This window comes from Rhincodon typus, chromosome 9, assembly GCF_021869965.1.
Source record: "Rhincodon typus isolate 14 chromosome 9, sRhiTyp1.1, whole genome shotgun sequence".
NCBI classification, from domain to species: domain Eukaryota; kingdom Metazoa; phylum Chordata; class Chondrichthyes; order Orectolobiformes; family Rhincodontidae; genus Rhincodon; species Rhincodon typus.
This window is the reverse complement of record NC_063340.1, coordinates 43,767,454-43,790,103: the sequence shown is the minus strand read 5'-3', so window position 1 is coordinate 43,790,103 and position 22,650 is coordinate 43,767,454. Positions and strand designations below refer to the sequence as shown.

At 39.9% G+C, this 22,650-nt stretch overlaps 1 protein-coding gene across 1 annotated transcript in view; it reads right to left on the bottom strand.

Moving 5' to 3' along the window:
* Positions 1-22,650, bottom strand: part of LOC109927814 (echinoderm microtubule-associated protein-like 6) — a 38,380-nt gene that overhangs the window by 12,956 nt on the left and 2,774 nt on the right. Inside the window, exons 3-7 of the mRNA XM_048600991.1 lie at positions 22,260-22,291; positions 13,071-13,257; positions 12,590-12,695; positions 8,674-8,767; positions 8,407-8,507 (exon numbers count right to left, since the gene is read on the bottom strand). Coding sequence (XP_048456948.1) covers positions 8,407-8,507; positions 8,674-8,767; positions 12,590-12,695; positions 13,071-13,257; positions 22,260-22,291 — 520 coding nt within the window. The remainder of the gene's footprint in view (positions 1-8,406; positions 8,508-8,673; positions 8,768-12,589; positions 12,696-13,070; positions 13,258-22,259; positions 22,292-22,650) is intronic.

Below are 22,650 nucleotides of genomic sequence, written 5' to 3'. Positions count from 1 at the left end.
AAGCTACATAAGATCATAAGAAATAAGATTGGGAACAGTTTATTTGGGTGCTTGCGCTTGTTCTGTCATTCAATAAAATCATGGTTGATCTGATTGTGGCCTATGACCTACCCTGCCTCACATAACTCTTGACCCTCAAGTATCAGGATATAAAAGGCAGAAAGAAACTTGGTGAAATTACGATCATGAAGGAAGCAGTACTAAGCAAATTGATGAATCTGCAGACTGTCAAGTCCCGGGGTCCAAGTGGGCTACCTCCTAGAGCATTAAAACATGTGACCATTGAACATCCCAAACCTATATCTAAAATGCCACATTTTTAGAATAATTTATGGATTATCAATTATTGGCTTAGTGGATTCCTTGATGTTAATTTTCCAAAATTCTTTTGGTTCAGGAAAGGTTCCATCATACTGGAAGTAGCATTATATAACCCCATTGTTCAAGGATTGAGGCAGAAAACAAGAAACTATAGGCCAGCTAGCTTGACAACTGTCATGGTGAATGTGTTCGAAACAACCATTAAAGAGATTATACCAGCACACTTGGAAAAATCAAGGTAATTGGGAAGAGGGGCGATGCAGTTTCATCAAAGGGAAATCAAATCTAACCAATTTATTGAATTCTTTGAAGGAATATGGGACAGTGCTGTATCATTAAGAGAGATGTGTTTTGTGCTATTTCTCTTGCAGAAAAGTGTTGCCATAGTTGTACCAGGACATCTGCTTTAGAAAGGCAGTTGGTAAACAGCTTGGAAGTATTTGAGTGCTTTTTTAAAATTAGACAAAAGAAGCACAAGTCGGCTGGGTCAGGTCTCAGGATTTTAGTTTCGCTTTCAGTTAGTGAGAAAGTTTCTACTGCTGCTGAACTAACACCATCAGTTCTCTGCTGCTACAGTCTTAGACAAGAAGCTTCCTCTTAGAAATTAAAAGAGTGTTTTTTTCAGTATTTCATTCTGCTGGACTGAAGAGAGGCAGCATGTGAGAACCTTAACTGTTCTGCCAAATTGTCTTGCCAAGAGTGTGTTTATGGGATGCTGCCTATATTGAAACAGATGATGATTAGTGGTTTAGTAATATATTATCTTGTTAAGTATTCTAAAAGAGTTAAAGTTATGACAATTCTTCTTTTTTGTTGTACTTTAACTGTGTCGGGAGAATAAAGTGTGTTTTGATTAAAGCCTTGTGGTGGACCAATCGAAATACATCTGGGATATAGCACCTTACACTTGCCTTTAAATAAATATAAAAGTTAGGGTCTTGGCTATCTCCTTATCGTATTCTGAGGTAGTCGTGGGGGGTGGGGGGGAAACGGTCTGATCTGGTCCATAACAAGTAAGATGCAATGCGGATAAAGGGGAGCTTGAAGATGTATTGTATTTGGATTTCAAGAAAGCATCTGATAAATATTGTACAAAACGAAAGCTAAGGTATTGGGGTAATGCAGTAGCATGGATAGAAGAGTGCTTGGTTGTCAGAAAATACAGAGTATGCACAAATGGATAGTTAATTGGCAGGATGTGATAAGCCACAGGGGTCAATGCTGGAGCCTCAACATTTCACAATTTACATCAATGACCTAGGTGAGGAGAGTGAAGGCATGTAGCTAGATTTGCAGACAATGCCAAGACTGATAGAAAGGTATGTTGTCAAGAATGCAGGTATAGATAGGTTGACTCTGTGGACAAAATCTGGCAAATGGAGTATAATATGGGAAAATGTTAAGTTCACTTTGGCAAAAAGAATTATAGAACATAGTATTACTTAAATGAAAAATGTCTGTGAAATTCAAAGACACAGGTGCAGAGGGATTTAGGTGTCCTAGGGAAGGAGTCACAAAACAGTAGCATGCAGATGCAGCACATAATCAAGAAGTCTCATCAGATGCTATCTTTTATTATGAGAGAAACTGAACATAAAAGTAAGGAAAATATGCTGAAGTTAAACAGAACATTGGTGTGATCAAATGGCTGAATAGACTTGATGTGCCAAATGGCCTTATTCTGCTTCAATTGTGCTTTTATGGTCCACATCTAGAATATGGTGCAGATTTGATCTTCTTATTTAAGGAAGGAATGTAAATGCACTGGAGATGGTTCAAAGGAGGTTCACTAGATTGATACTGAAAACAAAAATTGCTGGAGATCACAGTGGGTCAGGCAGCATCCATGGAGAGAAAGCAAGCTAACGTTTTGAGTCTACATGACTCTTCCGCAGAGCTGAAGTGAATTTATCCAATAGTCGGTGGGGGGGGAGTTGTTGGGGCGGGTGGGTTGGATGGTAGGAGTGCTGTGGGAGAAAGAATGTCAGTTGTTCAGATTAAGTGATTGGAATGTGAAAATGGCGGAACAATGATTGGTCTAACTGCTAGACTGGAAAGAACAGACAGTCCCACTGGGGTGGGGGGGAGGGGAGAGACGGTGACAGAGAATGTAGCAAGCAAAGCTAAAAGAAAGGGAAGGAATAGGTTCATAATTTGAAGTTTTTGAACTCACTATTGACCCAGAAGGTTGTAAACTGTCTAGTTTGAAGATGGGTGTTGCTTCTCCAGTCTGTACTGAGATTTGCTGCAGCATTGCAGCATGCTGAGGACAGACAAGTGGGCATGCAACAGGATGCTGTGTTAATATAACTGCTACAGGAAGGTCGGTGGCATGCTTGTGCATAGATCGAAAGTGTTCTGCAAAGCAGTCACCCAGTCTGTGAATGATTTCTCCAATGTAGAATAGGCCACATTGAGCGCAGCAAATACAATACACAAGAATGGAGGAGGTACAGGTGAAATGCTGCTTCACATGGAAAGACTGTTTAGGCTCTTGGACGATAAGCAGGGAGGAGGTGAAGCAGCAGGTGTTGTACCTTCTGCGGTTACATGAGAAGGTGCCGTGGAAAGAGGTAAGTGTAATTGGCGGTTGAGGAATGGACTAGGGTGTCCTGAGGGAACGATCCCTGCGAAATGTAGATGGGGGAGTGAGGCGAAGATGTGTTTGGTGGTGGCATTCTGCTGGAGTGGTCTGAAATGGTGGGGAGTGATTGTTTGAATGCAGAGGCTGGTGGGGTAAAAAGTGAGTACAAGAGGGGCCCGATCACATTGTTGAGAATTATGGGAAGGGGGCAGAAGGAGTGATAGGTCAGATGCGGTTGAGGCCCTATCAAGCACAGTGGGCATGGAAACCACAGTTATGGAAGAAAGAAGCCATTTCAGCAGCATTGATTTGGAAAGTGGCAACATCTGAACAGACACGACCTAAGCAAAGGAACTGGGAAAATGGGATAAAATCCTTGCAGGACGTGGGTGGGAAGAGCTGTAACGAAGATAGCTACGGGAATCAGTGGCTTTGCATTGGATGGCAGTGGATAGTTTATGCCGTGAAGTGGAAACGGAGAGGTCAAGAAAAGGAAGGGAAGTGTCGGAAATGGACGACATGAAAATTATAGAGGGGTTGGAAATTGGAAGCAAAATGAACAAATTTTTCAAGGTCCAGACGGGTGCATGAAGCAGCACTGAAACAGTCGTTGTTGACGCACCGACAGAGAGTTGTGGGAGGAGGCCAGTGTAGGACTGGAACAATTACTAGAACAAGGATTGTTCCACATACCCCATAGGCAGGACGATGGAGTACATTGCAGTGCATTTTGAAGGCTGTAGAGCATTTGAGAAAGATGTGCAGAATTAGTTTGCCTTTGTTACATTGCACAGAATGTTATTTCTGACTATAATGAGAGCTGCTTTGGCAGAAGGAAAAACATGACTAGAAGATATACAGCATGAATTCTTGGAAAACAGGCACAAATTTGGGAGAATTAAACACCTTCATGAACTTTGAAGTAGAAAAATGTTGGAGATGGAGTACTAGTTTGCAATGACAGTTGGCCCAATGGTTAGCTTTTTGAGAAGAGGAGCGATGACAACAGATTTAAAGGAGAGAAGGACAGTACCTGAAGGGAGAAAACCAATAACAATATCAGCTAACATGGAACGAGGAAGGGAAGTTGGGTGGAGAGCACTTTATCAAAATAAGGTCAAGAGTGCAGGAGATGAGAGTCATGGAAAAGATGAGCCCAGAGGAGGTATGAGGAGAGATAGAGGAGAAAGTAGAAAGCAAAGTGAGTTTCTGGCAAAGGAAACGGGGCCTTCAAGCGAGTCTTGCCTGGTTAGTAATTGGCAGACAAAGAACTGAGGCAGTTGGTGAAATGGCTTCATTTAAATTAAGTGGTTATTCTCGAGATTGGTAAAGAGAGGAACGGTTATAGCTGCTAACACAGTCCACAGAGTCAGTATTAGGATGGATAAGTTGTGGGGGAAGCAGTAAGGTCGATTAAGGATGCTGCATGTAATGAGGCAGTGCCAAATACATAAATGGGTTTTTGGAAGATGCCAATAGAGGCACAGAGAGAGGTTATAAGTTTATCGAAGATTGAGTCAAGCCTAGAATGTTACAAAACAGACAACAATACTACAGTCAAATATTGCTGAACAAAGAGTTGTGGAACTGAATCTTACATATTTTTGGCTATCAATTTTGTTGGCTTTCATGGAAGTTTTTTCTCCTGTAATTGTCTCAAACGTGCCTTATTAATTACATTTTCTACTGTATGGTGCCCCTCACTTCTGATGATAGCCCAATTCTCCCACTCATCTGAGCCAGAAGAATTTGCTGCTGCCAGAATGCCCCAGATTGGACCAGCTACCACTTTTAAAAAAACTTTTATGTACATGAACAAGCAGTGTCAGTTTGTAGCTGCTTGCATGATTTGTGACATTTGTCTCATCATGGCAGTAAGGGAAATTTTGTGTCCCTTTTTACACACAGGCACCTGGAGATCCTGATGGCCAGGTCATGCAGAGAAAGGGTGACCTCTTGCCCCAGGCCCAACAGATGAGGCCATGACACTGCAACCTGCCATCTTGCTCAAGGTTGCCATCCTGGTCAGTTGCTCTGGACATGGAAAAAGATCTTGGGCTTTTCACACAATTTTCCCAGACTTCTTGCCATAGCCCATGTCATTCAGGCTCCTCTAAGATTCCGCTCATCTTGCTGAAATAATCAGCACCCTTTTCTTTCCGGTGGTATAAATTGAGTTTTTTTTTAAATTTGGCATTCTTGCAATTGTGTTCATAAGTTCAAGGTGAAAAGCTTCTGCAATGCATCTCTCTTAAACAATATTTATGTTTGTAAAATCAAGTGGCATTTCTATAAAATGTTAGAATTATTACCGCACATTTTATAAAGAAGGCTATACAACTTTAAATAATAGACACAGCATGTAAAAAATGGCTGCCAAAAAATACATGGCTGATTCTTGTTGATTCATTTCAACCAGCCAAAAAGCAGACTGACTGATATGTTATCTGAACAGTAACCACAAAGGAAATTATTTGGAATTTATCCCTTCACAGAATACAATGGGTTTTTGAAAATCTTTAAATTCAAAACTTCAGAGACAGGCAAGAGAATTCAAGCATAATTGACTTTGCTTTGTGGGACAATGATTCTTAAACACTAACATGCAGCTATTAAGTTTGATCTGGATGTAAAACTGTGAAAACAGAACACCCCAGAAAGATCACTGAAAGGCAGCTTCTTCAGGAAAGAGAGTTCTTAGCTAAAGAAAAGAAAATTGCTTCAGAATTAAACAGCAGTTCCCAGCAATCTGCAAGTGCTAATAACTAAAGCGTTACTAAGCCATAGGAAACTTTCTCTACCTCAAAGCCTTCTGTAATTACTGTATCTATCTGAGCAAGAAACTTCCAACTATTCAACTCCAGAATCTTTCAGACCTGCTGGATCTGATGTCAAGGAATAACTCTTAATTTCAGCATGAAGGAACTCAAACAATGGACCTTGGTGCTACACTACAGGGAGTTATTCAGAAATATATCATAGAGATTTATTGGGACTTCCTCTTTATAAGTATGTTTTTATCTTATCTGCATTTGATTTAATCTTAGTATCTTTAACTTTACACTTAATAAAATTATTCACTAATTCTTGCAATGTTAACCTTTAACCAGTTTTAAAAAAAGTTTAACTGCTGGTCTACTTTAACTTGAAACATACTAATTAAAAAGGGGACTCAATGAACTGTATTTGACCATCTGTGGATTCATCTAGTGGTTGCAACATAATAAAAATATTTCTATCAGTGATTGACTTAAAATGTTACAACTATTTTACACTTATGTCTTGAAACTTACATGTTCTCGTTAAACAACCAGAAAAAGTGACTTAAGTACAATATTTGTCAACCAGATTACAAAACTGTTAGTAAATTAGTAAATTACAAAAAAAAATGTTCATTCCAGGAACATGGGAATGATTTCCAATATTTGTGCCTCAACACACTTTAGACAGCCATGCACAACAGTAAATGCTTTCACCTTCTGGTTGGTGGAAACATTGTAACTTCTGAAACATACTATATTTTCTTATTAGTTGCAGTAAGTTAAAGTATCCAGTCAGAGTACAGTTATTCTTATACAACACTTAATGCGATACATCATCATGTAATCAACAGGATAATAATGGTGGCAGACTATGGCAACAAAGAACAAGATGATTCTCTTTTACGGAGGCAAATAAACCTTCATCCTGAAGGAAACATGACCAAGAGGTCTGTAAATGCTGGACAACACTTTATCTTCTGTCAATAATCCCAGTTAGTGGTAATGCTAGACAAATCATATCCTGAAATGAAACCTAACTGGATCAAACATGTGTTTATTTTTTTTACAGTTAGTGCTTAGTGATTGAAACATATTCACATAAGGCTGCAAATGTCCTTTAACAATAGAACCCAAATTTATTGTACAAAAGAAAACAGACAAACAAAGCTACATACCTCAGATAGTTAGAAAGATACTCACACTGGAAAGATATTAACACAAACAAAGAGCCAAAGTTTAAATCGCTCCTGAAACAATCCTTTTACAGAGTCTCAATTCTGGAGAAATATCACTCCTATCTCAATTAATTAAATTTTCATTTAACTGACTTTTCCCAATTACTTTTCCTTGGATTGCTGAGAAAGTATGCAACTCTTTTCCAAATCCACTGGAATGAATCTTTCACAATTCCGAGGGCCTGAGCTTTTCCATTTCTAACAAGTTGAAGACTTCTGTTCAAGCTCTCTCAGTATGAAAGCTCTGTGAATTAGCAAAACTTCAGGTAGAGTGACTGGTTTCCCTGAACTAAACTTGGTTCTACTGTTAGGAGAAAATTGTTCTATCTTCTGAACTGAAGTCCTAATTCTTTGGAACTGAAGTCAAAAGATCAACTAAAGGCCTATATTCATTTTGCGAATGCAACAGTATAATTATGCTTCCCGCTAACATCATAGGTGTCCTTTCAGGCACTTGTCTGAAATCATATGTCTTCTTGGAAATAAGGTACTTAGGTCATGCACAGTCTAAAGAATCTGACAGAAAGTAAAAAGTCTGTCCTTGAGATAAATCCATCCTGAGTCTAATTTAGCAGTCAAATTGAGAGGTTAGTTAGCTTTTGAATGGAAAGGCCTAAAGTGGAGCTACTGGGGGAGTAGACCAGAAATCAGAGAAGATTGGATGTTGGTATGGGATGGTGATATCTGGCACAGCAATGTTGATGAAGCAAGGCACAGAAAATATATGCAGGGAGGACTGCAGTAGTGGGAAGAGAAGTTGCAGGGTGATGGGATCATGGGGCCAGAGAAATTCCAGCAATAAGGTTTGTAGAGGGCAGGAAAAGCATTTCTACGCCTATTGGCCCACAAACTGCTGGAAAAGCACTTACTGGATCCTGCATTTCCAGCATCCCTTCAACTGTGAGGTTTCCCATATTTCAGAAAACCGAACCCACTACAGTTAAATTTAGTTGTCCATAAGAATCTGAGGAACAGTGCCACATTTAAATACCACAATCACTAACTTGTGCATCTAGACTGAGTTACTCGGACATCCCCAAAACCCAGTTTCATTGCTTATAGTAAATTGGGTGTTCTTATTTTTAACATTTTAACCTTCCTTCTTTTTGCCCCTTTACCACCAGTTGCGAAGGTAAATCCTGTCCTTACATTCAGTGTGATTTTAAATATTCCACCATAAAACATCCAATGACTGACAGAGTTATTCTTCTGAATTCTTTCAGCATTATAAAAACTCTTAGATCTGTGTAAAGTCTGCTTTTAAACAGATCCATATCAAAATTAAAGCATTTCAAAAATTGTTAAAGTGCATTAAAATTACCATCAGGTAGGTCATTGTCCCAAAGCTCCTTTGCTTATTTCAATAGTTCATTATAAACCTAAATACAAGTATGCTTATAACAATCATTCTTTATGAAATAGCTTGAGCTGTAAATATGAATCCTTTCCCAATAGATTCAGCAAAAATGAAGTTGGAGAATAAACTAGGTAAACGGAAGGTTACCTGTATGTTGCCAGAATTTTATATGTTTAATCCCAACAGTAACAAGCTTGTCCACATGGTGCGGATTGTACTTCACTACAAAAATCTTGTCTTTATGTCCTCTAAGAAAAAAACAGATGCAATCACTTTACTTAAATAGATTTTTTAAAATAAAATGAACAGTAATAAGCTATTATTCACCTAAACTATTCAAGAAATATAGTGAATTGTTTTCATGAACTTCAGTGAATTGTTTTCAAGGAAACAAGAAGCATATCAAGTGCTAACCTTGACGTTGCTTGTCTTTCTCCTTTCTTCCAGTCCCACACTACTATAGTGTGCTGGTCATCCAAACCAACAGACACCAAACTTTTTCCATCAGCTGCAAAACAAATGGAAATGACAATTAAATGAATTGCTTGCTTATCAGAACTGCAAACCAGTTTAAATTTTCTTTTTTATATAAAATTTAGATAGCATTTGTTATTGTTTCATTGAACACTAAATACTAATGCAATAACCATAAAAACACACTAAATAGCATTCTACTCGATATTCAACATTCTTTAAAAGTGTTAGAAGTATCCAGATATTTAATGATACAAATCCCCATTCTCCAACTGTGGCTAAATCATAAACAATAACATTGAAAAAATGTGAGCTGAAAACCAGTTATCTTATTGAAGTTGCAGAATTATAAATATTTAAGCAAAAGTTATTTTATTTGACATCTTATAATTTATATTCACATATATCTTGCATAAAGCCATTGTACTTTTATAACTTTGGAAAATAGGATGGAGTACATTATTATGCTATCATTTCTTGTCAAACCTAAAAGAGAAACTTCCAATAAAAAGAAAGTGCTGGAGAAACTTAACAGATCTAGCAGCATCTGCGGAAAGTGTAACAAGATTAATGTTTGGATTTGACTCTTCTGTCATATTGGACTTCAAAAGTTAACTGTTTCTCTCTCTACAGATGCTGCCAGACCTGTTGAGTTTCCAAGCACTTTCTGTTTTTATTTCAGATTTCCAGCATCCACGGTATTTTGCTTTTATTGGTAGACAAACTTAAGGAAGCAGAAACTGTGGATTAGGACCAGATAGTAAGTGTTTGTATTGCAATGAACACAAAGATTCATAAGCTGAGCCATTCAAATGAATTTCCTCAAGGATGGTAAGGCTCCAGGGTTTCAAAAATCTAGACATGCCAATGAGCACATTACTGAGTTTCAAAGAAGAGTCATAATGAACTTGAATCATTAACTCTGCTTCTCTCTCCATAGATGGCACCGGACCTGCTGAATTATCCAGCATTTCTGTTTTTATTTATGAGCAGATTAGTGCCCTATAACTGCTGTTTGATAGCAACACTTCCCATCACTTTGCTGATCAAGAATAGACTTAAAGGGCAGTAACTGGCTGGGTAGGAATTGTCCTGACTTTTCTGTGCTTGACCTACCTGGCCAATCTTCCACAATGTCAGGTAAATGCAAATGTTGCAGCTGTATAGGAACAGCTTGGCAGGTGTGTGGCTAGTCTTGGAACACAAGCCTTCAATACTACTGTCCTCAGACTTGGTATCATGGGAGTAAAGTGAATTGACTGAAGACTGAAATCTGCGGGGACTTCAGGAGATGGTTCATCCACTCTGACTGAAGATGGTTGTTAATGCTTCAATCTTGTATTTTGCACAATATGCTGGGCTCCCCATCATTGAGGATGGGTCTATTTGTATGGTTTCCTCCTCTGATTGTTTAAGCTCACCATTACTAATTGCATGTGGCAGGACTGCAGTAGTTAGGACTGATCAGTTGGTAATGGGATCCCTTAGCTCTCTCCATCAAATTTTGTATCACCTGTTGGCATGCAAGCAATTCACTATTGTAGCTTCATCAGATTAACATGTCACATTTAGGTTTGCCTGACGCTGCTCCTGGCATGCTCTTCTGTATTCTTCATTGAGTTGATCTCCTGGTTTGATGTTAATGGTAGAGTGGGTGATATACCAAAACATGAAATCACAGATTGTGGTGGAATATAAACCTGCTGCTGTTGCTGATGGTCCACAGTGCCCCATGAATGCCCAATTTTGAATTGCCAGATCTGTTTGAAATCCATCCAATTAGCACAGTGGTAGTGACACACAACACAATGGAGATTGTCCTCAATGTGAAGATGGGACTTTTTCTCCACGAAAACTACACGGCGGTCACTCCTACCAATACTGTCATGATACATTTGCCGACAGGTAGATTGCTGAGGTTGAGGATAAATATGATTTGCCTCTTGATGACTCACTCACCACCTGCCACAGAACCTGACTAGCAGTTATGTCCTTTAGGGCTTAGTCACCTTGGTCAGTAGAGTATATTCTCTGATTTTGTCATCCTCAGTCCTTCTTACAATTTGTGTAAAACATTGAGGTGTCATCAGGTGGGGTGGGGTTTGGTAATCAAAGGAAATTTGCTTGTCCAAGTTTGACCGAATACCACTTCATGGGGTCCAGAATCAATATTAGTGACTACCAGGCAATTCCCTCCCAAATGTACATTCTGTTGCCACTTCTACTGGGACTGTCCTGCCAATGGGAGAGGACGTACCTGGGATGGTGATGTCTGGGATATTGTCTATAAGATATGATTCAATGAGTGTGACAGCTCTTCCAATTTTGGTACAAATTTCTCAATGTTAAGAGGAATTTTCAATGTCAACAAGACTGGATGTCCAATTGCCATTTCTGATGTTTAGATGGATGCTGGATAGTTCGTCCACTTTAATACCTTTTTGACTTTGAAACAAGTGGTTTGCTAAATAATTTCTACGGGCAGTTAAGAGTTAACTACATTGGTATGTGCCTGGAGTTGCATATAGGCCAGACCAGGAAGGTATGAGAGATTTCCTTCCCTAATGGGCATTAGCAAACCAGATTATTTTCACAGCAATAAACGATGGGTTCATGGCCACCATTTTTAGCTTTTAATTCCATATTTATTAATAACTGAATTTAAATTCCATCAACTTGGTGAAATTTGAATCCATGTTCCCACTAGTCCAGTGACATTCACTCTATGCCTGTAAGCTCCCCAATGGAACTTATGGGATCAAAGGAGTAGGAGAAACATGTGCCCAAATTTGAAGGTGTAAGAACAGGTTAACAAGGCAGTTTTAAAAAAGGGGGCCCTGGGTTTTGACATAGAGGTATCCACTATAAAAGTCAAGGAGTAAAGGCTTTAGAAAGGATAGAGAAGGCACTTACTGTAGTACTTATGGACTATAGAAGCTGGGGTTGTTCTCATTACAGCCCAGAGGGATTTGATAGAACAATTTGATATCATGAAAAGTTGAGGTAGTACAAGTAAAGAGAAATTGCTTCCAACGGTTGAAGGGCTGTAACTGGAATGCTCAGACTTAAGATGGTTGGTGAAAAGTGGTAAATGAGAAGAAATGTTTTTATGTACAAGTTGCTATGATTTGAAATCTATAGGAATCACAATCAATAATAGCCTGCACAAGGGACTAGATACCAGCTTGGAGGAAATTTAATGGGAACTGGCGAATGATCATGGTAGTATGACTGATTAGGTTACTCTTTAAAGAGCAGGCACTGGTCGATAGACTAAATGGCTTCCTTCAGTGCTGCATTATTCTATGAATTAAAGAATTAGATTTCTATAACACCTCTCAAATTTTAGGACATCCTTTACAACTAATGGATTACTTCTTTTAGTGCAAATACTGTTATAATGGAGCAAAGCAGTCCAATGCTTTTTGGCATAGTCTGGGGTATAGCTTGGAACTATGCAGGTTTGAACAATGTAAGAAACATATTTCATTTTAGAGAATTTCAGTGGAACAGGGGACAGCTGTCCCGTCATTTATGGTACTGTTAATCCAACTGTTGTTCTTGCACAAGTATAGGTAAGTCACAATTGCTGGTTTATGTCCCATGTTGTGCCATTAGTTCCTTAATTCCATACACAGGTTAGACATTGCAAATTCCAAATGGGATAAGTGCACTGTGGGGAAGTTTATATTTTCCTTTGATGAGGAAGATGGGCACAGGATTACACCTTTCTGTAGTGAGTAGATCTAGCAAGCATTCAGTTAGTTCCTCTAAAATTGAAGGATCTGTTGTGGTATTGAAAATCATTTTCTAAGAATTATTAGACTTTGGAACAGATGCTGAAGAAGTAACTTACATGAAAAGTCAAGGGCACAGACTCCTCTTTGGTGCTGTCCTTTCAGTAGTGACAAACATTTAAGAGTTTGAGTATCCCAAATGTGAATTGATGGATCTCGTCCAACCTAACAAAAAACATTGTTACTGTTAACATATAAATGCTAATCTACTACATGTTGAACTGGAACAAAAAAGTATTTCAATAAACATACTGTAAATGATTAATTGTCAAAGATTACAGCCAAGTCATTTATCTAACCTCCCTTGCACTTCCTGTGCGACACAATGCAATACAAATCTCCTTCACCTTCTGAATTACAGTCTATTCTGCTCTCCAGTTATGTGGAAAATTTCAGAATTTAATTTCTACAGTACCATCCTGTGGAAAAGGTCTTTAAAGTTCTAACAGACTGTGCCTCCTAGGCACAGTACATATCTCTATCCAAATAGGTACGAGTTTAATGGCTAAATACGATTCAGATTTTATAATTTGTAAGTACCTGCCCTGTAGCCACATAGTCCTTTACTGGATGAATAGCTAGACAGAGGATATCATCATCATGTCCAAGGTAGAATCTCTGTGAATGCTGTTGTCGATTATAAATAACACCAACGGCAGCAACATGGTAGACCACTTCAGCAGCTTGAGTATAGAAGAGGTTATTTCTACAATCATATCCTCTGTACCTTAGAAAAACAAAATACAAAACAAGTATATACTACATAATAGTACAATAATGGAGCGCATCTTAAAAATATATAATTATGATAACGCTCCATTTGATTAAGTATTTAAACTGCTTAGGATACAACTCCTGTTGAATCCACCGAAGAAAGCCATTGGGCCCGTCATACTTGTGTCAGCTCATTGAAAGAGATCCAGATAATCCCAATGTGTTGCACATAATCCTACATTTTCCTTCAAACATTCATCCAATTTGCATTTGATTCTACTTCCACTATCATATCAGGCAGTCAGTTCCAGATCATGATGATAACTGTATAAAAATACTTCTTCTCATTTTCTGCTCCTTTTGCCAATTACCTTGAATTGTCTCTGATATCCTCTGATACCAATTCACTCAATTTCAGCTGTCTTAACAGATACAATTCCAAGTTGATCAGTCTTTGTGTGTTAGACTGCCATGATGTTTAGGCTTCAGAGGGTTCTATCCTATTCAGCTATGAGACTGCTTTCTTAAATAGTACTGTCTCCACTCTTTGTGTGCTGCATCTACATATTGTCCTTACATAAGTGTGACTATTGCTGACTCTCAGGAGTTCCAACATACTTTTTTATTTGCACATTATACATTATACTGAAATGTGTAATACAGCTCTCCAGTACAGGTTAAGCCATTCCCTTTTTGAGTCTTGATAATGTAACTGCTGATATCAGTGTTCCATCATGTAATATATCATCATCATGCCATTAACATCACATTATACTACATCACCTGTCAGAGGAAACAGTTTCTCCCTGTTTGCTATATCAAAAAACTACTCCTCCTCCTTGGAGACTCAGAAGTGAATTATAAACAATGAGCATTAAATGCAGCTTGCAAGTAACCTATTTCATTAATTAAACATAACCCGCAACAAAGGACTATGACACCTTACCTGGAGACATATTAACATTTTAACAGCAGCTGTACAAGTTTTTCAAACAGTGTAGAGATAATTTTATGAACTTATGCTGTCCACACATGCTACATTACCTATTTGAAAAGGTATGGAGGAAATTGAGATGCAAATTATCTCTGATTTTCTATCCAAGCTGGAAAACTGGGAAATATGGGATAGAAATTAATGTATTTTACACGAAGTACGAGGGTGGTATCTTTAGTGGTGACAGTATCCCGCTGTCAATCTGAGAAAGCTCATTGATGCTTGATCCAATCAGGTACTTGAATGCTGATCAGCTAGCTTCTCGGCCCAATAAGTACCTTGCCAGTGGAAGTCCCAATCCAACAGAAGCAGTCAGCAATAAGAGTCTGGCAGCACTGGGAGCTGAACAGTCATAGAGGCTTAGGCTGCCCCTAAATTGCGGTAAATAGAGACTCCCCCAGCCCCTTCAACTTGGCACCCTGTTCAGAAAGCAGCCACTTTTCTTGCCTGCCAACAAGGCAGATAATTAGGCCAATGATGGGTTGAACCCCTAAATTTGTTGTTGACTGACTAGTTAAGGACCTTAATTGGTGGTGGACCAAAAGTTTGTCCACGTTCATTCCCAACCAGAACTTGATTGCTGAGTTGGCAGAAAGGGGACCGGTATTTTTCTGGTGCTAGCCTGCCTCATTATTTGTCCTTTTTTGCCACCTGCCCTGCCACTTCCAGGGAGGGAAAGGTCCCATCTATGGTCTAAATTTTTCAGTGTGTTTGTGATGGACATAATACCACACCACACACTTTATTGACCGCCATATTTAAGAAAAAGAGCTGGGTTAAATAGGTAACTATTATTTGACTAACAAAGAGCTTATTATTCAAAGAATAAATTAATACAAAGGAAGTTATGGAGTAATCAAGTCCATTGCTCTATGTTAACTCAGCAAGGTATAAAGGGATATTTCTCAGCTACTGATATTGAAACAACAGGACCTCAGAGTAACAAGCAGAATGTAGAAAAACAGGAATACAAATGGGTCTGAAAGTTTTCAGTGCTTTTTCAAAATAACTCGTGAATTTTTGGTTTGAACTATACAAGGTATCTATGGAGTAAAGAGGAGGTATATTCCAATTTCTGATGTGTTTTATTGAATTGAATTAGCTTTATTGTCACATGCATTCAAATGAGTGTAGTGAAAAGGTTGCAATGTTGCCTCGTCCTCTTGCCAAATACACACCAAAACAGGATGCCCATTTTGCGTGCCAGGGTCCTTCCTTATGTGGTGACATTTTTAGGCTGCTTGGCAGAAGTGGGTAGACAGCTGATTAGTACACACCAACTAGCTAGAGAAAACATTCCAAAGGAGGCAGATATTTATATAAGCCATTTTACAAAAAGTTATGTCATATTACTGTTTCAGCACTATAATTTTGTTACACTCTAACATTTGCATATACCGAAGAGATTTTGATTTAAAGAAAAATGGACAAAAACAAATTGCAACACAGCCAAAAGCAAAATAATAAGGTGAACAGCAGTGGCAAGAAATTAGTTTGAATTATTATATTAGTATGCCTGCTTTTGGGGGTGTGTGAGCTGTGTTGAGTTTTTTTTGGGGTTTTCACTCCAAAGTCCAGCAGGTTTCCTCATTATATTTTACTGAACCCGAAACATTAACTATCTACCTAGTCCCAACATGTCCAGCACAGACAATTCCAGCCCCATCTTATCATGCAGTGTTCCCAGAACAATCTGCCAGAAGTCCAGCATCCCTGGCACTCATACATTCTTTGGGCCTGGACAAGCATTGGCGGTCCAGTGTTGCCCCTCACTGACAATGTCATGGCACAGCAGCCATGAAGCTGACAGCACATAGCTGGCACGATTGTAACTCCCTCATGCGTACAAGACCATTCTCTCAAATTAGTGTTTAACCATTAGGCAACACAGTTTGTCGATCCACAGCTACAAACTGTCAAAACACCCTCTTTAAGTCACTGCTACGCTAATCCCAATGCCCACTGGATACCTGCAGCTTGTTATTGTCCAGTAGGTGAACATCACATAAATCCAACGTATTAAACAATTCCAAACATGAGCTTTTATTTACTTCCAACAAAAGGGATCACAAGCAAAATGAATTAGGATAAAGTTCACTACCACACTGCAAACCAAATGCTGGCATGATGACCAACAACCATTTTACAGTCTATGATGGTCTACTGCACCCAGCTCCCATCTACTACAACTGGGTGTCAATAAGATCCTGTTTTCTTTTTAGCAACCAGTGGGGCTGAGCTCTATCATGCACAAGGAGAGTTTTCTCCTTCCCAAAGTCCTTGTGCTCCTCTCAGAAGACTACTCCATTCCTCCAGTTCATCAGCGTTTACCATCACTTCACTGCTTACTTTAATTGTGTGTAGTACAGTATGTCAAGATGACGTGACACGCTCTGTCTGGACTTTACTGGAGGGCTCTGCTTCCAAACCAATCTCAGCAGCGGAAACTCTTTTCCAGCAGCCCTAAGCTTTATTCCACCATAGTCCTGGTCAAAGCATGGGTGTCATTGTACCTGTGTTCCATATCAGTCAGGTGATTGCACAATGATGTCATGAGCCATGGTCACAGTGGGTATCTTTGTCCCTCAGTAACCAGCTTGGTAAGACACCTGGTCCCTCAAGTGCATCAGATACATGAGAATGTTCCAAGATGTAGGACTCATGACAGCTGCCAGGGTAGTGGGCACACACCTCCAGAAAGTGGTAACGGTGACCACAGATCACCTGCACATTAATCGAATAGAACTCCTTCCTGCTGATGAATTTTGCAGCACTGTGATACAGCACTCTCAGTGCCATGCATGTATAGTCTATGGCGCTCATCACCTGGGAGAAGCCAGCTATATTCCTGAATCCTATTATCCAGGCTGCAGCACTGACCTCGTCATGGGGGAACAAAATGAAATAGTATGATCTTGCACAGATGGCATTGGTCACTGTCCTAATGCGCTTGTGACTGCACAACTGAGAGATCCCATACAGGTCACCCATCGCTCCGTGAAAGGACGCAGTCACATAGAAGCTCATACTAGCTGGCACTTCACAGCCACATGGAGAGCATGGCCTCCACTCTTGATACATTTTTGTCACATTGTCCCAGGATATATGAAGCCTGTGTCAGTGCTGCCGCACCCCCCCACCCTTCCCCATGAATTGGAGTTGAGACCAAAAAACCTCTCGATCTCCTGCGAACTACAGACATTCAAAGGAGCTTATCAGCTGCAACCTATGCCCGAGCTGGATTCTCCTCATTTTCTGCAGTCGCCTGTTAATGCTCCTGGTTTTCATGCATTCACCTTTGTCTTCTTATAAAGGCAGGCACAGGAACAACAACCCACCAGCAGAAGGGCGCAGCACTCTCAGTGGAAATGATCACAAGGAGCACAAGGAGTGAAAGAGGTTCTTAAATCTCAGAAGAGTCACTGGTGGGGTGTACTCTGTAGATGAAGTCTGAACACATTCTTCCATAATGAGAGGTGCTGGACTCCAATAATGGCAGCATATCTCCATCATTCACTTAGCATGTGCAACAATTTGGCAATGATGCTGCACTGGCTGAGTGACCAGTACGTTATATCAAGAAGAGAGTGTCTGCTGCACTCAAAACCCCTTCCTGTCCCAGATCCTCATCAATCATTCAACTTCCCATTGCATTCAGTAAGGATCATCAATAATCTTGCATGATAGCTTATGAAGCGATGGTATATACTTCCCACAGAGATCTTGGATATTGCATGAGCAATGATTTGCTTTTGGCTGGTATTCACCTCACTTTAAGACATTACTGCTAATTTTACCATCACTGATGTACCAAGGTTCAATTTGCAAGTGGCAATGACATGGTTCAAATCATCTGACCCCTAAGCACTTTCGCCCTGCATGCATAGCAAATGAGTGATGAAATTAATATAAATGAAATGTAGCTGGGGTTTGCAATCAGCTGCTTCATGTGTTTGTTCTTTCAATGTTCTGTCATCCAGCAACATAGATTCTGCACTTTCACCCAATGAACTCACACTGGCTCTGTCCTCCTGGATGTTGTTCCAGCCATTTTCATTAACACTTCACATTTAGACAATGACAAGTGACAACAGGGAATGCAGCTCACAATGGACGCTGTCAGCTTCAAGCTCTGCCTAGTCACCAGTACTCCCTGAAGAGTCTCCATGTTCCCTCCTACCTCATACTATCTCAACAGCTCATTTCCACTCATCCCCCTCCAATAAGGACCTACCACATTGAACTTAGTATGCAATTATCCTGAATGCCCCCTGAACCCCAGCACTACACTTTAATGATGTCCACCCATCTCCTCTATGCTCCTCCTATGAAGGATACTAAGTTGATCATTGACACTACCCCATAGCTTACCATGCCCTCCAATGCTGTTCCACATACCCCCATATCCTCTTTGAAATATCTCTGTTTCCCTACACCCCCAAGCTCCCCTACCCATTCTCCCTATTGCCCATCTAGGCCACCTTTGCTGCCTCCTGAATGATTGACAGACTTACCCTAGGACTGTATTTGCCCCAGACCTCTACTGGACTTTCACAAACAGCCCTTAGAGATGATTGACCAGATCCTGACCACTGAGTCTACAGCTCCCTGATCACAAGGCATGGATGCTGAAAGCAGGTAGGTGGCAAGTGAGCGAGAATCAAGAGAAAAAACGAGCAGCTCTGAGATGCAGCCTGGTCCAATCCATGCGCTGGTGACTGCACTGCGCGCAAAGTGCCCCTGCTGCAGCCATTCAATGCTAATTGTCGGTTGCACCCTGAAATGCAAGTCTGCACTGCCTGAGTGTCCTGCAAGTGTATCAGATTGTACCATGATGGTCATGAAGGTTTGGCAAATGCCAAATGCTAATGTCCATAGATGAGGCGTGTCTGTAGCTGGTGCCTGTGGATCTTTCTCTGAGATGCCGTTTGGCCCTAAATAAGATGGATGTTCTTTGGATCAAGCTGTGAGCTGAAGTCACCAGGTACCCATTATGACTTCAAATGTCAAGTATTCTCAGCATCTAGTTGGTTCAGTGTGATTGATGATGGAAATCTGAATATTAATAAGGTAAATTTGGCTGTTAACCAGACATTTAACAGGTAATAATCCCCCTTAACTGACAATTCACCAGTATCTAGCAAGAAACTCGCCATGTTGGTTGTCAAAAGTATTAAAGATAGAGCAGGATGCTGATGTTGAGATAGGTCTTGCCAGACTTCACTTGTGATTCTGCCACAAATATCACCATAGTCCATGTCATTCAGAACCTGGAGGCCAATATCTTTTTACTTTTCTTTAGTTTTGGATTGCAGACCAAAATGGAAAAAGGATATTGTTTTGAACTAAGAGGAGTTTGGAAGGAGATGTTGTAGTTTTAAAAACAAATTACTCGAACTCATTGTGTGTTGTATTTACACTGTTGCTTTGTTCAAGCAGTGAGAGGGGTTTGTTGAACTCATTGGCACCTGTGGATATGTGCTCAGGGCAGTTTTGCTGAGATAGCCTGTTGATTTTATTTTTAATCAGAACATGTTGTGTGGTTCAGGAATGCTCAACATGACAACAATTCTCTTTTTGGTTCTTGGGTAGGTGGACAGCCTAAGTAATACACTACTCTAAAAGGGCAGCATCTCTGTCTCCGTGAAGAGAAGTAACAAATGATTAGAAAACAGCTAGCTATTTTCACTCAACATTTGCTGATAAGCTGCTGCCTCTAACCAGTGACTGACTGAAAATTAGTGTGCCAAATTCCTTGTGTCTACTGGAAAGAACTGAAAAGACTTTGAAAGAAGCAAATTAGAGAGCAGAAAGGCTCAGAAGAAGCAAAAGGACACTTCAGTGAATCCTGTGGACTGGTGTTAATGAACATTGTCTCCCTAATATTGTTTCCTCTACACATAAGGTTTTTTTTGTTTATCTGTGTCTGTCTGCATGAGTGTATGGGGGTTTAGTGTATATTGCATTAAGAAAGCATAAAATTAAAGGTTGATCATCTGTATTTTATTTTCCTGTGATCAGAACTTATTTATTTGTAATAAATAGTAGTTTCTCATTAAGGACAGAAACCTATTTAGCGTTTTCTATTAACCCGAATTCATCAGACAGGAAAATTATGGACTTTGAGTAATTTGATTAACACTTTAACTTTTGTGACAACCCCAGGAGTATTAAGGCTCAAGTATCAGCACACATTCCCAAGTAAAATGTGACAGTACCATATTAATTTTGTCATGTCTCACTCTGGTTGTGTGCTGGAGATCAAGTCTCACTATTCACGAGTTGTCACACAAGTTGAAAATTTCGTAGAAATATGAAAAACTTCCTAATTTATCAGTCCTTCATACTCAGGTTGACAGACAGCATGGACCAGGTTTCCACATTTAACAAGAATTGCTATTTATTACAAGTAAACAGACTTTATCTACAGGTAAATAATTACAGAGTCATACAGCATGGAAACAGACCCTTCGGTCCAATTAGTCCACGTTGACCACGTTCCCAAGCTAAACTATTCCCATTTGCCTGTATTTTGGCCCATATGCCTCCAATCCTTTCTTATTCATGTACTTATCCAAAAGTCTTTTAAAATGTTGTAACCGTACCTGCATCCACCACTTCCTCTAGTAGTTCATTCTGCATACGAACCATTCTCTGTGTAAAAACTGTCCTTCACGGCCTTTTTAAAATTTTCTCCTTTCACTGAAAAAATACGCCCCATGTTTTGAACTCCCCCACCTTAGGGAAAAGAACCTTGCTATTCTCCTTATCTAGGCCCCTCATGATAGTATAAACCTCGATAAGGTCAATGGTCAACGTTCTACGCTCCAGTGAAAAATGTCCCAGCATATCCAGCCTCTTCTTATAACTCAGGGGAGGCAATGACCTAGTGATATTATTGTTGGAGTGTTAATCCAGAGACCTAGATAATGTTCTGGGGACCTGGGTTCGAATCCTGCCACGGCAGATGGTGGAATTTGAATTCAATTAATACCTAGAGTTAAGAATCTAACGATGACCATGAATCCATTGTTGATTGTTGGAAAAACCCATCTGGTTCACTAATGTCCTTTAGGCAAGGAAACTACCATCCTGACCTGGTCTGGCCTACATGTGACTTCAGACCCACCAACAATGTGGTTGACTCTCAACTGCCCTCTGGGTAATTAGGGATGGGCGATAAATGCTGGCCTAGCCAGCGATACCCTTATCCTATGAATGAATAAAGAAAACATTCCATTCCCGGAACATCCTGGTAAATCTCTTCTGAACCCTCTCCAGCTTGAATGATATCCTTCCTATAACAGGGCAACTAGAACTACAGACAGTAATCCGGAAAAGGCCTCACCAACCATCCATTACAACCTCAACATGATGTCACAACGCCAATATTCAAAGATGTGAGCAATGAAGGCAAGCATGCTGAGCACTTTCTTAACCACCCTGTCTACCTGTGATGCAAATTTCAAAGAATTATGCACCCAAACCCCTGGGTGTCTCTGTTCTACAACACTACCCAGGGCTATACCATTAACTGTGTAAGTCCTGCCCTTGTTTATTTTACCAAAATGCAATGCCTCACATTTATCGAAATTAAATTCCATCTGCTACTCCTTAGCCCATTGACCCAAGTGATCAAGATCCCTTTGTCTTAGATAACCTTCTTGTCCACTATAGCACCAATTTTGGTGTCATCTGCAAACTTATTACCCACGTCTCATATATTCTTATCCAAACCTTTTATATAAATGACAAACAAAAGTGGACCCAGTACTGATCCCTCCAACCCGTTTATAAATTTCCCCCTCACACACAAAAAACATGGTTGTATTGTATAGATGGAAAATTGGAAAAGAAATTTAGTGGTCTCTGTTCACAGGATTTGCTGAAATACTTCTTGTGCTAATCCGAACACTGCTTCTCAATCTTCCTTCCCTAGATGACTTTGCTGGTTTGCAAGAGGCACAGTGTAGCTAGTCATACTTATATAAGTCTCTTATTAATTAAAAGTCACAGCTTACAGCAATTGCTGAAGGAAAGATAAACTGGTTTTCTTCAGGCTTGAAGTGGCTTTTACTGCAGAGAACACAGAGAGCTCCTGAGATGTTACAGATTTGATGCCTTCTCACTATCTTGTTCACAGTCCCAAGCTGTTCAGCTACCTGAGAACAAATCACAGAATTGTTGGCAGGCAGAAGGCCCTTGACATTGATAATTGGTCACTAGTCTACAGATAATTTAGATACTTGTTGCAAATGCATCTCCATTTGTATAGAGGTAGTGGGAATTGCCGATGCTGGAGAATCTAAGATAACAAGGTGTAGAGCTGGATGAACACAGCAGGCCAAGCAGCATCAGAGGAGCAGGAAAGCTGACGTTTCGGGTCTGGACCCTTCTTCAGAAAAAAAAAAA